A 14,593-nucleotide genomic window follows, 5' to 3' on the forward strand; every position below is an offset into this window, starting at 1 on the left:
GGTCAAATCCGGGTCACGGAATTTTGGGGGAATTTCAAAATAAAAGTCCCCCATACAATAGTACAAAAGTGTCAAACGATTAATATACAGCCACGTCCATAATTATTGGCACCCTTGATAAAGATGATCAAAAAATACTGTATCAAATAAATAATACAAATACTGAGCTATATTGCGTGCTCAAAGAAATATTGAAAATTAAATTATTTTACACCAATACAATTTCTCAGAGAAAGAGATTGTGTTTAAGGGTCCAATGTAGCCGTTTTTATCTCAATATCAAATCATTTCTGGGTAACAATTAAGACAGGGGTGCAACTTTGGTTTTAGAAGTGGGGGGGGGCATAACCTGGCGGGGGGTCTGGGGTTCCTGCTCCAGATTGTTTGGATCTAAAGCTCACTTCCTGCCTTTCTACACAATCCAATATGACCCATGACCCTTCTAGTCATCTCTATTTAGAACAACAAGAAGTAAGCAATAATGCCCACAGTCATCAAGCTAGGTAAGAGATTATTACTAGCGAGAGTTGCACCCCTGCTGAAAAAACCTACACTCGATCCCTCCGATGTCAACAACTACAGACCAGTATCCCTTCTTTCTTTTCTCTCCAAAACTCTTGAACGTGCCGTCCTTGGCCAGCTCTCCTGCTATCTCTCTCAGAATGACCTTCTTGATCCAAATCAGTCAGGTTTCAAGACTAGTCATTCAACTGAGACTGCTCTTCTCTGTGTCACGGAGGCGCTCCGCACTGCTAAAGCTAACTCTCTCTCCTCTGCTCTCATCCTTCTAGACCTATCGGCTGCCTTTGATACAGTGAACCATCAGATCCTCCTCTCCACCCTCTCCGAGTTGGGCATCTCCGGCGCGGCCCACGCTTGGATTGCGTCCTACCTGACAGGTCGCTCCTACCAGGTGGCGTGGCGAGAATCTGTCTCCGCACCACGTGCTCTCACCACTGGTGTCCCCCAGGGCTCTGTTCTAGTCCCTCTCCTATTCTCGCTATACACCAAGTCACTTGGCTCTGTCATATCCTCACATGGTCTCTCCTATCATTGCTATGCAGACGACACACAATTAATCTTCTCCTTTCCCCCTTCTGATAACCAGGTGGCGAATCGCATCTCTGCATGTCTGGCAGACATATCAGTGTGGATGACGGATCACCACCTCAAGCTGAACCTCGGCAAGACGGAGCTGCTCTTCCTCCCGGGGAAGGACTGCCCGTTCCATGATCTCGCCATCACGGTTGACAACTCCATTGTGTCCTCCTCCCAGAGTGCTAAGAACCTTGGCGTGATCCTGGACAACACGCTGTCGTTCTCAACTAACATCAAGGCGGTGACCCGTTCCTGTAGGTTCATGCTCTACAACATTCGCAGAGTACGACCCTGCCTCACACAGGAAGCGGCGCAGGTCCTAATCCAGGCACTTGTCATCTCCCGTCTGGACTACTGCAACTCGCTGTTGGCTGGGCTCCCTGCCTGTGCCATTAAACCCCTACAACTCATCCAGAACGCCGCAGCCCGTCTGGTGTTCAACCTTCCCAAGTTCTCTCACGTCACCCCGCTCCTCCGCTCTCTCCACTGGCTTCCAGTTGAAGCTCGCATCCGCTACAAGACCATGGTGCTTGCCTACGGAGCTGTGAGGGGAACGGCACCTCCGTACCTTCAGGCTCTGATCAGGCCCTACACCCAAACAAGGGCACTGCGTTCATCCACCTCTGGCCTGCTCGCCTCCCTACCTCTGAGGAAGTACAGCTCCCGCTCAGCCCAGTCAAAACTGTTCGCTGCTCTGGCACCCCAATGGTGGAACAAACTCCCCCACGACGCCAGGTCAGCGGAGTCAATCACCACCTTCCGGAAACACCTGAAACACCACCTCTTTAAGGAATACCTAGGATAGGATAAAGTAATCCTTCTAACCCCCCCCCCCCCCCCTTAAAAGAGTTAGATGCACTATTGTAAAGTGGTTGTTCCACTGGATATCATAAGGTGAATGCACCAACTTGTAAGTCGCTCTGGATAAGAGCGTCTGCTAAATGACTTAAATGTAAATGTAAATTACATATGGATAAGTGATTGATAAGACTGAAGTAGATCAAAGGTCATTCAAAAATCTATATTGTGTTGCACCTTTAACCAAAAGCCTAAAAAATGTACTCTTAAAAAAATACAAAGTACAAAGACTTGATTGTCTTTATTAAGACATCCTCTATATCAAATTTCAGCCAGTCAGCATCGAGCTGGCTGCAGGCCCAACCCCCACCAGTTTAGTCAATAACTCAACTCACTCCCAACACAATTTCCTTCCCAACTTTTTTTTTTTTTATTCCCAAGGAAAAGGTTTGGAAACCAAAGTTTAAAAAAATATTACAAAAAAATAATTTTAGAGCAAGCCAAATAATTTCATGTTTTGAAAAGTTATCCTAGATCAGGATTCATTGTTTGAATGTAAGATGCCAAATATATATTTTACCTTTATTTAACTAGGCAAGCCATTAAGAACAAATTCTTATTTACAATGACGGCCTACCACGGCCAAAACTAGACGATACGGGGCCAATTGTGCGCCGCCCTATGGCACTCCCAATCACGGCCGGATGTGATACAGCCTGGATTCGAACCAGGGACTGTAGTGACACCTCTGAGATGCAGTGCCTTAGAGAGAGATGCAGTGCCTTAAACCTCTACGCCACTCGGGAGCAGCACATCCTCCATATAATTAATCTCATAGGCCTAATAGTACTGTAGAGCTCTTTTTACTTGCACACAATATAGCAGGGTCGCCCCGTCCTGCCCCTAGGGGTCCACCACCCTGCCCCTAGGAGTCCACCAGCCTGCCCCTAGGGGTCCACAACCCTGCCCCTAGGAGTCCACCACTCTGCCCCAAGGGGTCCACCACCCTGCCCCAAGGGGTCCACCACCCTGCAGCGCACCAACCTAACACACCCCGCTCAGCTCAAGGATCTTAGTGAAACATTCATTATTGATTTCGGGTGTGTTAGGCCAAGGCCAGAGTGACAACACACAGACCCCCAGGACCAGTACTGAGTAGCCCAGCAGCTAAGGATTGCCTAAATAGACTAGGTATCTCCCCTGACCCGGGCATGTTTTCTATACAGACTCCTTTCGTCATACTGTATTCCATATAAGGCATCCAGACCTTCTGAAAGTTGCCCAGAATACCTTTAAGCTTGTAATAAATAAAATCCAGTGGTACATAACTTGACATTTCTGCCACCCATTGTGACATTGTGGGAGGGTAACCAACATTCCAATTAACGACAATGCATTTTCTTAGCCGCTATTAAAATGCTTGGTTACACAGTTTCTTCTGACAACAGTCTCCAGTATCGACATTTTCCAAGCAAATAAAAAACAGGGAGATACGAGAACAGGTAGAAGGGATAATCTGTAGACATGCTGAGATAAGAGAACAGGTAGAAGGGATAATCTGTAGACATGCTGAGATAAGAGAACAGGTAGAAGGGATAATCTGTAGACATGCTGAGATAAGAGAACAGGTTGAAGGGATAATCTGTAGACATGCTGAGATAAGAGAACAGGTAGAAGGGATAATCTGTAGACATGCTGAGATAAGAGAACAGGTAGAAGGGATTATCTCTAGACATGCTGAGATTAGAGAACAGATAGAAGGGATAATCTGTAGACGTGCTGAGATAAGAGAACAGGTAGAAGGGATAATCTGTAGACATGATGAGATAAGAGAACAGGTAGAAGAGATAATCTGTAGACATGCTGAGATAAGAGAACAGGTAGAAGGGATAATCTGTAGACATGCTGAGATAAGAGAACAGGTTGAAGGGATAATCTGTAGACATGCTGAGATAAGAGAACAGGTAGAAGGAATAATCTGTAGACATGCTGAGATAAGAGAACAGGTAGAAGGGATAATCTGTAGACATGCTGAGATAAGAGAACAGGTAGAAGGGATAATCTGTAGACATGCTGAGATAAGAGAACAGGTAGAAGGGATAATCTGTAGACATGCTGAGATAAGAGAACAGGTAGAAGGGATAATCTGTAGACATGCTGAGATAAGGGATAATCTGTAGACATGGTGAGATAAGAGAACAGGTAGAAGGGATAATCTGTAGACATGGTGAGATAAGAGAACAGGTAGAAGGGATAATCTGTAGACATGCTGAGATAAGAGAACAGGTAGAAGGGATAATCTGTAGACATGCTGAGATAAGAGAACAGGTAGAAGGGATAATCTGTAGACATGCTGAGATAAGAGAACAGGTAGAAGGGATAATCTGTAGACATGCTGAGATAAGAGAACAGGTAGAAGGGATAATCTGTAGACATGCTGAGATAAGAGAACAGGTAGAAGGGATAATCTGTAGACATGCTGAGATAAGGGATAATCTGTAGACATGGTGAGATAAGAGAACAGGTAGAAGGGATAATCTGTAGACATGCTGAGATAAGAGAACAGGTAGAAGGGATAATCTGTAGACATGCTGAGATAAGAGAACAGGTAGAAGGGATAATCTGTAGACATGCTGAGATAAGAGAACAGGTAGAAGGGATAATCTGTAGACATGCTGAGATAAGAGAACAGGTAGAAGGGATAATCTGTAGACATGCTGAGATAAGGGATAATCTGTAGACATGGTGAGATAAGAGAACAGGTAGAAGGGATAATCTGTAGACATGGTGAGATAAGAGAACAGGTAGAAGGGATAATCTGTAGACATGCTGAGATAAGAGAACAGGTAGAAGGGATAATCTATAGACATGCTGAGATAAGAGAACAGGTAGAAGGGATAATCTGTAGACATGCTGAGATAAGAGAACAGGTAGAAGGGATAATCTATAGACATGCTGAGATAAGAGAACAGGTAGAAGGGATAATCTGTAGACTTGCTGAGATTAGAGAACAGGTAGAAGGGATCATCTGTAGACATGCTGAGATAAGAGAACAGGTAGAAGGGATAATCTGTAGACATGCTGAGATAAGAGAACAGGTAGAAGGGATCATCTGTAGACATGCTGAGATAAGAGAACAGGTAGAAGGGATAATCTGTAGACATGCTGAGATAAGAGAACAGGTAGAAGGGATAATCTGTAGACATGCTGAGATAAGAGAACAGGTAGAAGGGATAATCTGTAGACATGCTGAGATAAGAGAACAGGTAGAAGGGATAATCTGTAGACATGCTGAGATAAGAGAACAGGTAGAAGGGATAATCTGTAGACATGCTGAGATAAGAGAACAGGTAGAAGGGATAATCTGTATACATGCTGAGATAAGAGAACAGGTAGAAGGGGTAATCTGTAGACATGCTGAGATAAAATAACTTCCTCTTTTCCAGAATTCAGCCAGCCTTCACTAGACCATAACATATGTAAATATGTCCCCTTTTGTGTTTTACACCTCCAGCAGAGGATTTACATTTATTCCATTTATAACTGAGTGCATGATATTCAGTTTCACTGGCATATAGTACGTTTCATGAATGGTCTTCAACTGCAGCAATTTCTATTTGAGATGATATGAACATGACTGGGCATTCTAACACATCTGTGTCCATTCATCATCATCAATAGCTTCTAGCAGGTCTTCCTCACATTTTTGTTTTACGTGTTGTGTCATCGGGAGAAGCCTCGATCAACCCTCGATACAGTTTGGAAATCAACTTTGGAGCTTTGTCAGACTGTGTAACGATCTTCTTCATCTGAGGAACAGGAGAGATCGGACCAAAACGCAGCGTGGTAAGTGTCCATGTTAATTTAATATAACTGAACACGAAATACAAAATCACAAAGTGAAACAACGAAAATCGAAACAGTCCTGAAAGGTGACACAACAGGAAACAACTACTCACAAAACACCAGGTAGAAAAAGGCTACCTAAGTATGGTTCTCAATCAGAGACAATGATAGACAGCTGCCTCTGATTGGGAACCATACCAGACCAAACACATAGAAAAAAAACATAGAATGCCCACCCCAACTCACACCCTGACCAAACCAAAATAGAGACATAAAAAAGGAACTAAGGTCAGAAATCACAGACTGCCTTAAAATAGTTTCATACTTGGAAGCATCTGGCTTGTCCAGTGTTTCGCTGCACAGAGAGAATATAGTGTTGTATCTGCAAAACTTCACCTCAACTCCGTCACAGACTGGTCTTCCCTGGCTACCTGACCCTGCTGAGAAGAATGGGAGAAACACCCCAAATACAGGTGTGCCAAGCTTGTAGCATCATACCCAAGAAGACTCGCTTGCCGTGCGGTAGCAGAGAGAATAATCTATGACCAGGGTGGCTGGAGTCTTTCACATTTTTAGGGCCTTCCTCTGACACCGCCTGGTATAGAGGTCCTGGATGGCAGCAAGTTTTGCCCCAGTGATGTACTGGGCCATACGCACTACCCTCTGTAAGTGCCTTGCGGTCGGAGGCTGAGCAGTTGCCATACCAAGCGGTGATGCAGCCAGTCAGGATGCTCTCGATGGTGCAGCTGTAAAACCTTTTGAGGATCTGAGGACCCGTGCCAAATATTTTCAGTCTCCTGAGGGGGAATAGGTTTTGTCGTGCCCTCTTCACGACTGTCTTGGTGTGCTTGGACCATCATCCCTAAATTTATACATCCACAGTGCGATCAACGGATTTAACATTTTTGTTGTCAAATAGTCTTCTGTTGAATTTTTCTAAAAACATTCCAACCTTGTTTAACATTTATAGGCCCAATTGTGTCATGATTTCAATATTTTTATTAGTTTGCATGTTTCAATGGGGACTTTTATTTTGAAGGCGATACGCCGATTCCACTTTTGCTGCTCACAACACTCGCGTGTTTGAATGAACGAAGGAGCCCACGAGTACCTTCAGACTCAACTTGAGAAGAGTACGATAAACGTCGACTAGTATTTCTATAACTTAGCAAATTAATCGATACATTGTTATTATTTAATCCAACGTGTACGGTTACTGATTGAGTTTTAGCACAGTAGCGAAAGTAAGCAATCCCGGCTCGTGTCGTTTGTTGTGCTAGCTTGCATGTTAGCTAGCTAGCCAATTCTGCTATACTTGCTAGTGCCAAATAATAAACTAGATAGATAACTTAACGTTATCCAGGTAAATGTGTTTTTTCTAACTGTTAAACTATTATCCAGGAGTCCTGTATATGATCAAATATGTCCGAAGCACAAGACTTGAGAAAGCGCAGTAAGAAACGCTATGGCGGCGGACACCGGAGTAAGAAGTACAAGGGTTCCCGGGAACTCGAGGTGGGCATGCAAGGTATTCTCATCACCTGTAATATGAACGAGAGGAAATGCACCGCGGAAGCCTTCAACCTTCTCAACGAATACGCCGACCAACTCTACGGACCTGAGAATGTAAGCAGTACATTTAGCTAGGCCGTGTACGAATACGTGAAGAGGTGTTTCCCTTAATGCCTTCCTTGAAGTCATCACTGGTGTAAAGCCGTTGAGTGGAACGGATAACTGTCCGATCATGTCATTCAAATCAGGGATCAACTGAACGTAAATAGGAGTAGGAGAACGGAGTCATTTCTAAAGTAACTGAGCCAAGCCAACTTTACGAAATGTTGTAGTGTGAATTGTTAGTAGATATTATTTGTACTGTACATCATTATTGGTAGTAATCTTTGTTAATAGTTATAAATCTGACTTTTTTAGTTTAAACTAACTTCTCTAATCTCTCCTGACAACCCAGTTTAAGGAACCCGAGGAGAGCAGTAGTGAGGAAGAGGATGATGAAGACGTGGAGGCAGCTCTGAAGAAGGAGGTGAAGCAGCTCAAAGCGTCGTCAGGGAAACGAGAGCGGCGCTTCCAGGCCATGGACAGCGGGGCCAACAACGTCATCTTCATCAAGACCAAGAACCTCGGTGAGGAAGAGTTTGACAGCTCCTTAGACAGAGATGAAGCATGTCTCAAAAGACTCACAATATATATTTATTTATGTTTTTAATTTAACCATTATTTAACTAGGCAAGTCAGTTAAGAACAAATTGTTTGTTGGCCTACACCGGCCAAACTCGGACGACGCTGGGCCAATTGTGCGCCGCCCGATGGGACTCCCAATCACGGCCGGTTGTGATACAGCCTGGATTTGAACCAGGGTGTCTGTAGTGACACCTCTAGCACTGAGATGCTGTGCCTTAGACCGCTGCGCCACTCGGGAGCCCAAATATAGTGCACTACTTTGGACCAGGGCCCTGAGAAGAGTATGACTTATCGGAGACGACTCATTTAGCAGACACTTTTATCATAGTTCTTAAGCTCATTTCAATAATAATTTGTTTTATCCTAGCCTGGGTACCAGTCTGTTTTGTGCCGTCATGCCACTGCTTGATAACATGATAGCATAAACAGATCTGGGACCAGGTTAGGTTTTATCCTTAGTTCAATAAAGAACTGCCAACATTGACAGTAAGACCTATTCAGAAGTCCTCAAAATAGTCTGTTTTTGTTTATAACTAACTAGTATTTTTATTCTCCCCGTCCCCCCTCTCTCGCTCTCTCTCTCCAGACCCTGATAAGCTGGTGCATCACATCCTGTCAGACCTCCACATCACCAAGAAGAACAAGTCACGAGTCATCCTCAGAATGCTGCCGGTGAGCACATGTCATGTCATGGGGCTGAGTATCAGGTGACATGGAGGTTTCCTGACCGTCCAACCAGAAGAGAGAGGGAGAGACTAGCAGGAAGAATTTCTCTTTTTGGGAATGTGTGGTTTTTTGGGGGGGGGGGGCAGTTCCTTGTGGTTCTGATGGTTCTCTGTGTGTTCTAGGTGAGTGGGACGTGCAAGGCGTTCCAGGAGGACATGGATAAGTACCTGAGTGAATTCTTAGAGCCGTGGTTTAAAGCCCCCAACCAGGGCAGCTACCAGATCGCCTTCAAGTCCCGGAACAGCTCCCACAACAAGAGGGACGACATCATCAAGGCCCTGGCAGGTAGGCTACATGGACACAGTACTGGGAAACACATCTCCAGATACAGTGTGTTCAGAGGGATGACATCATCAAGGCCCTGGCAGGTAGGCTACATGGACACAGTACTGGGAAACACATCTCCAGATACAGTGTGTTCAGAGGGATGACATCATCAAGGCCCTGGCAGGTAGGCTACATGGACACAGTACTGGGAAACACATCTCCAGATACAGTGTGTTCAGAGGGATGACATCATCAAGGCCCTGGCAGGTAGGCTACATGGACACAGTACTGGGAAACACATCTCCAGATACAGTGTGTTCAGAGGGATGACATCATCAAGGCCCTGGCAGGTAGGCTACATGGACACAGTACTGGGAAACACATCTCCAGATACAGTGTGTTCAGAGGGATGACATCATCAAGGCCCTGGCAGGTAGGCTACATGGACACAGTACTGGGAAACACATCTCCAGATACAGTGTGTTCAGAGGGATGACATCATCAAGGCCCTGGCAGGTAGGCTACATGGACACAGTACTGGGAAACACATCTCCAGATACAGTGTGTTCAGAGACAAGAGAATAACACCAAATCACATTTTATTGATCACATGCACCGAATACAACTGGTGTACATTGAAATGCTAGCTTACGAATCTTTCTCAACGATGCAGAGTTTAAAAATAAAATGGTAACTAACACGAGGAATACAATAAAATACACAATAATTAAGCTATTTACAGGGATTACCAGATCAATGAGCAGCTATATACAGGGAGTACCAGTACCAGATCAATATACAAGGAGTACCAGTACCAGATCAATATATAGGGAGTACCAGTACCAGATCAATGTGGAGCTATATACAGGGAGTACCAGATCAATGTGGAGCTATATACAGGAAGTACCAGTACCAGATCACTGTGGAGCTATATACAGGGAGTACCAGTACCAGATCAATGTGGAGCTATATACAGGAAGTACCAGTACCAGATCAATGTGGAGCTATATACAGGGAGTACCAGTACCAGATCAATGTGGAGCTATATACAGGGAGTACCAGTACCAGATCAATGTGGAGCTATATACAGGGAGTACCAGTACCAGATCAATGTGGAGCTATATACAGGGAGTACCAGTACCAGATCAATGTGGAGCTATATACAGGGAGTACCAGTACCAGACCAATGAGCAGCTATATACAGGGAGTACCAGATCAATGTGGAGCTATATACAGGGAGTACCAGATCAATGTGGAGCTATATACAGGGAGTACCAGTACCAGATCAATGTGGAGCTATATACAGGGAGTACCAGATCAATGTGGAGCTATATACAGGGAGTACCAGTACCAGATCAATGTGGAGCTATAAACAGGGAGTACCAGATCAATGTGGAGCTATATACAGGGAGTACCAGTACCAGATCAATGTGGAGCTATATACAGGGAGTACCAGATCAATGTGGAGCTATATACAGGGAGTACCAGTATCAGATCAATGTGGAGCTATATACAGGGAGTACTAGATCAATGTGGAGCTATATACAGGGAGTACCAGTATCAGATCAATGTGGAGCTATATACAGGGAGTACTAGATCAATGTGGAGCTATATACAGGGAGTACCAGTATCAGATCAATGTGGAGCTATATACAGGGAGTACCAGTATCAGATCAATGTGGAGCTATATACAGGGAGTACCAGTACCAGATCAATGTGGAGCTATATACAGGGAGTACCAGTATCAGATCACTGTGCAGAGGTACGAGGTATTTGAGGTAGATATGTACATGAAGGCAGGGTAAAGTGACTAGGCATCAGGATAGATAATAATAAGGTATTTGAGGTAGATATGTACATGAAGGCAGGGTGAAGTGACTAGGCATCAGGATAGATAATAATAAGGTATTTGAGGTAGATATGTACATGAAGGCAGGGTTAAGTGACTAGACATCAGGATAGATAATAATAAGGTATTTGAGGTAGATATGTACATGAAGGCAGGGTGAAGTGACTAGACATCAGGATAGATAATAATAAGGTATTTGAGGTAGATATGTACATGAAGGCAGGGTGAAGTGACTAGACATCAGGATAGATAATAGTAAGAGTAAATTAAAGAACAGAGTAGCAGCAGCAAATGTTGAGTGTAAAAGGTGTGTGAGCGTGGTGTGTGAGCGTGGTGTGTGAGCGTGGTGTGTGAGCGTGGTGTGTGAGCGTGTGTGTGTGAGCGTGAGCGTGTTGTGTGAGCGTGTTGTGTGTGTATAAGCTCGGGACTGTTGTGGTTGAATCCCGGAACATATCCCAGTCTGTACTAGCAAAACAGTCTTCTAGCCTCGTGTCTGCTTGGTCCGACCACTTCCATCCTAGATGTTTCTGTATATCTCATTGGACCAGTTTCCCCAGACATAGGTTCAGCCTATAGGCCTGGACTGAGAAGCATGCTGGATAGAGATTACATCCAGGAAACTATCTCTATATGTTCCTCGTGTATTCATATCTCACACACCTGTCCAGTCTCCATGGGACAACCCCTGTGTGTGTACTGTGCTCGCTCATATAACCTCTGTACCTCATATACCCTCTGTAGCTCATATATAACCTCTGTACCTCATATATATATATATAACCTCTGTACCTCATATATATATATATAACCTCTGTACCTCATATATATATATATAACCTCTGTACCTCATATATATATATATAACCTCTGTACCTCATATATATATATAACCTCTGTACCTCATATATATATATAACCTCTGTACCTCATATATATATATATATATATAACCTCTGTACCTCATATATATATATAACCTCTGTACCTCATATATATATATAACCTCTGTACCTCATATATATATACATAACCTCTGTACCTCATATATATACATAACCTCTGTACCTCATATATATACATAACCTCTGTACCTCATATATATATATATAACCTCTGTACCTCATATATATACATAACCTCTGTACCTCATATATAACCTCTGTACCTCATATATATACATAACCTCTGTACCTCATATATATACATAACCTCTGTACCTCATATATATACATAACCTCTGTACCTCATATATATACATAACCTCTGTACCTCATATATATACATAACCTCTGTACCTCATATATAACCTCTGTACCTCATATATAACCTCTGTACCTCATATATATACATAACCTCTGTACCTCATATATAACCTCTGTACCGGGCCACGCTCATTATGTTTATCTCCCCCTGCAGGCCTGGTGGGGAAGATGAACCCTAAAAACAAGGTTGACCTGACCACCCCTGAGCTCACCATCATCGTCGAGGTCATTAAGAGTGTGTGCTGCGTCAGCGTCGTCAGGGACTACACTCTATACAGGAAGTACAACCTGCAGGAGGTCGCAAAGGAGGAGGGGCCTAAAGACGGGAAACAGGAAGAGGTCACCACAAACCAGGAAGAGATCAAGTCGAACCAGGAAGAGAAGGGTGGGAAACAGGAAGAGATCAAGTCGAACCAGGAAGGGAAGGATGGGAAACAGGAAGAGATCAAGTCAAACCAGGAAGGGAAGGATGGGAAACAGGAAGAGATCAAGTCGAACCAGGAAGGGAAGGGTGGGAAACAGGAAGAGATCAAGTCGAACCAGGAAGAGATCAAGTTGAACCAGGAAGAGATCAAGTCGAACCAGGAAGAGAAGGATGGGAAACAGGAAGAGGGAAAGGATGCCCCAAAAACAGACAAGGAAGTGAAGGGGGATGAAGAGGAGGAGAAGTAGATCCCTGTACCAGGAGGGAGAGAAGAAGAGGGAGGGGAATGAGGGAGGAAGTGAAATGGGACTGATAAACAACTCAAAGGCATCTCACAGTGCAGGTGATGCAGTCAATGTGTTAGGTAGCTTTACTGTAGAACAGGTCCTATTCCTATTGTCCATTCCAAATGGAACCCTAATTCCTACATAGGCCTCTCATCAAAAGTAGTGCACTATGTGCCCTGGTCAAAATGAGTGCACTATGTAGGGAATAGGGTACCATTGGACCTGGTCAAAAGTAGTGCACTATAAAGGGAATAGGGTTCCATTTGGGACGTAGCCAGTATGTTATTTCGTCCTTGTCCCTCCAGCTGTATGGTGCGTAGTTAACTAGTGCCAGGGTTGGGGTCATTTCCCTTTTCAATTCCAGTCAATTCAGAAAATACACTGAAATTACATTTCATTTCGATGTGTTTCAATTAGGAACCTTTTGGAATTTGGGTTACTTTCTGAATTGAAAGGGAATTGACCCCAACCCTGACTATGACAAAATCCTTTGGTCCTCCATTTTGTATTGTCTCCAACATGTCCTCCTCATCGCTGACAGTCCCTTGGTCTCCTCTCCTTACCGTCACCGAGCACTCACTGAAAGCTGATGGGTAATTTTTTTTAATTTCATTAGATTTTTAAAAAGATACATTTTTATTTTTTAACATAAGGTGTCATACATTTTTTTCAAAATATAAATTCCCTCTTTATTCAGGAAATCCTGGTTGTAGGGTTCCGAGTTCCCTACTTATTCCCTCTTTATTCAGGAAATCATACATCTGGGATTTCTGTAAAGCCAGTCCCCTGAATTTTTCAACCCTAGTCAGCCGACAGTCTTTCCTCTGTAAATGAATGTTAGATAAGTTGACACAGTTCTTACAGGACTGGTTTCCCGGACCCAGATGAAGCATACTCAAGAACTCTAAAACACTCTTTTTCATTGAGAATCTCCTTTGAAAGTGCTTCTTAGTCCAGGGGCCGTTATGTATCATGTGTCCCAGACTCGGAGTGCTGATCTAGGATCAGGTTCCCCCTGTCCATATAATTGTATTTGTTATAATCTTAAAAGACAAAACTGATCCTAGATCACCTCTGAGACCATTGATACGGCCCCAAGAATGTAGCCCTGATCTGAGTGCAGGACTCTCATATATTGTCCGATAATGGAGGTAAACTGTAATATACCTTTTTGTTTTGTAGAACAGAGTAACTTCCCAAAAAAACCATCTCCTTGAAATAAAGTGTGATTTTTGTGTGTTTTTGTGTTCTCATTCTCCCTCCACTTTGTTTTCAAAGTAACTCACCAGCTCGGTTTCCGTCTGACGGGAGATTTTCAATGTGAATATTGTCAAATCAGCATAAAAAACAATATAAATATTGTCCCACGAGAGAGATGTGTTTCCATCAAACTGACTTGTTGCAGATGAACGGCTGTGTGTGATGACGTAGGTCACATAAAATACAATACATTTAGGGTTAAATTCCCACGTCTGTTTCCATTGCATGTTCAACTCTTGGTAGTTGTCTCACAAGACATGTTGCGTTGTATAGCGAGTGAAGAGATTTATGTACTAAAGAGAGAAATCATTTTTATTTGTCAAAAGCCCAGCTCTTTCAGAACATCGACGATCATGTCACCAGAAGAAGACCATCAAAATGTATTGGAAAGGAGCATCAAGCTCATCACATGCACTTTCACCACCCTGTGAAGTTCATAACTTATTTCATCTGTAGCCTAATAAACTACATGGGTTCCCAAGTCGTAGAGGGAGGACCACACACCACGTCATCGTGTGACTCCACGGTTACTTTCATATGATGTTTATTATATCAATATCTGCATAAAAGCGATTTTACT

General features: G+C 43.5%; 1 protein-coding gene across 2 annotated transcripts; it reads left to right on the forward strand.

The window, feature by feature from the left end:
- Positions 1-6,817: 6,817 nt before the first annotated feature.
- On the forward strand, positions 6,818-13,992 carry LOC120043221 (THUMP domain-containing protein 1-like). 2 transcript variants are annotated; one of them, XM_038987870.1, is made up of 6 exons: positions 6,818-6,986; positions 7,144-7,368; positions 7,709-7,880; positions 8,525-8,610; positions 8,787-8,949; positions 12,197-13,992. In XM_038987870.1, the coding sequence occupies exons 2-6, from the start codon at positions 7,165-7,167 to the stop codon at positions 12,712-12,714; spliced, it is 1,143 nt and encodes a 380-aa protein (XP_038843798.1). In that variant the 5' UTR covers positions 6,818-6,986; positions 7,144-7,164; the 3' UTR covers positions 12,715-13,992. The 2 variants fall into 2 exon arrangements, with proteins under 2 accessions (XP_038843798.1, XP_038843799.1); XM_038987871.1 differs by having other exon boundaries at positions 6,819-6,875.
- Positions 13,993-14,593: the final 601 nt, after the last annotated feature.

The sequence above is a fragment of the Salvelinus namaycush genome, unplaced genomic scaffold, assembly GCF_016432855.1.
Source record: "Salvelinus namaycush isolate Seneca unplaced genomic scaffold, SaNama_1.0 Scaffold88, whole genome shotgun sequence".
NCBI classification, from domain to species: domain Eukaryota; kingdom Metazoa; phylum Chordata; class Actinopteri; order Salmoniformes; family Salmonidae; genus Salvelinus; species Salvelinus namaycush.

Coding starts and splice junctions, on each gene's coding strand:
- LOC120043221 (XM_038987870.1), top strand. CDS start 7,165: ATGTCCGAAGCACAAGACTTGAGAAAGCGCAGTAAGAAACGCTATGGC. Junction 8,611..8,786: donor TCATCCTCAGAATGCTGCCG/GTGAGCACATGT, acceptor TGTGTGTTCTAG/GTGAGTGGGACGTGCAAGGC. Junction 8,950..12,196: donor CATCATCAAGGCCCTGGCAG/GTAGGCTACATG, acceptor CTCCCCCTGCAG/GCCTGGTGGGGAAGATGAAC.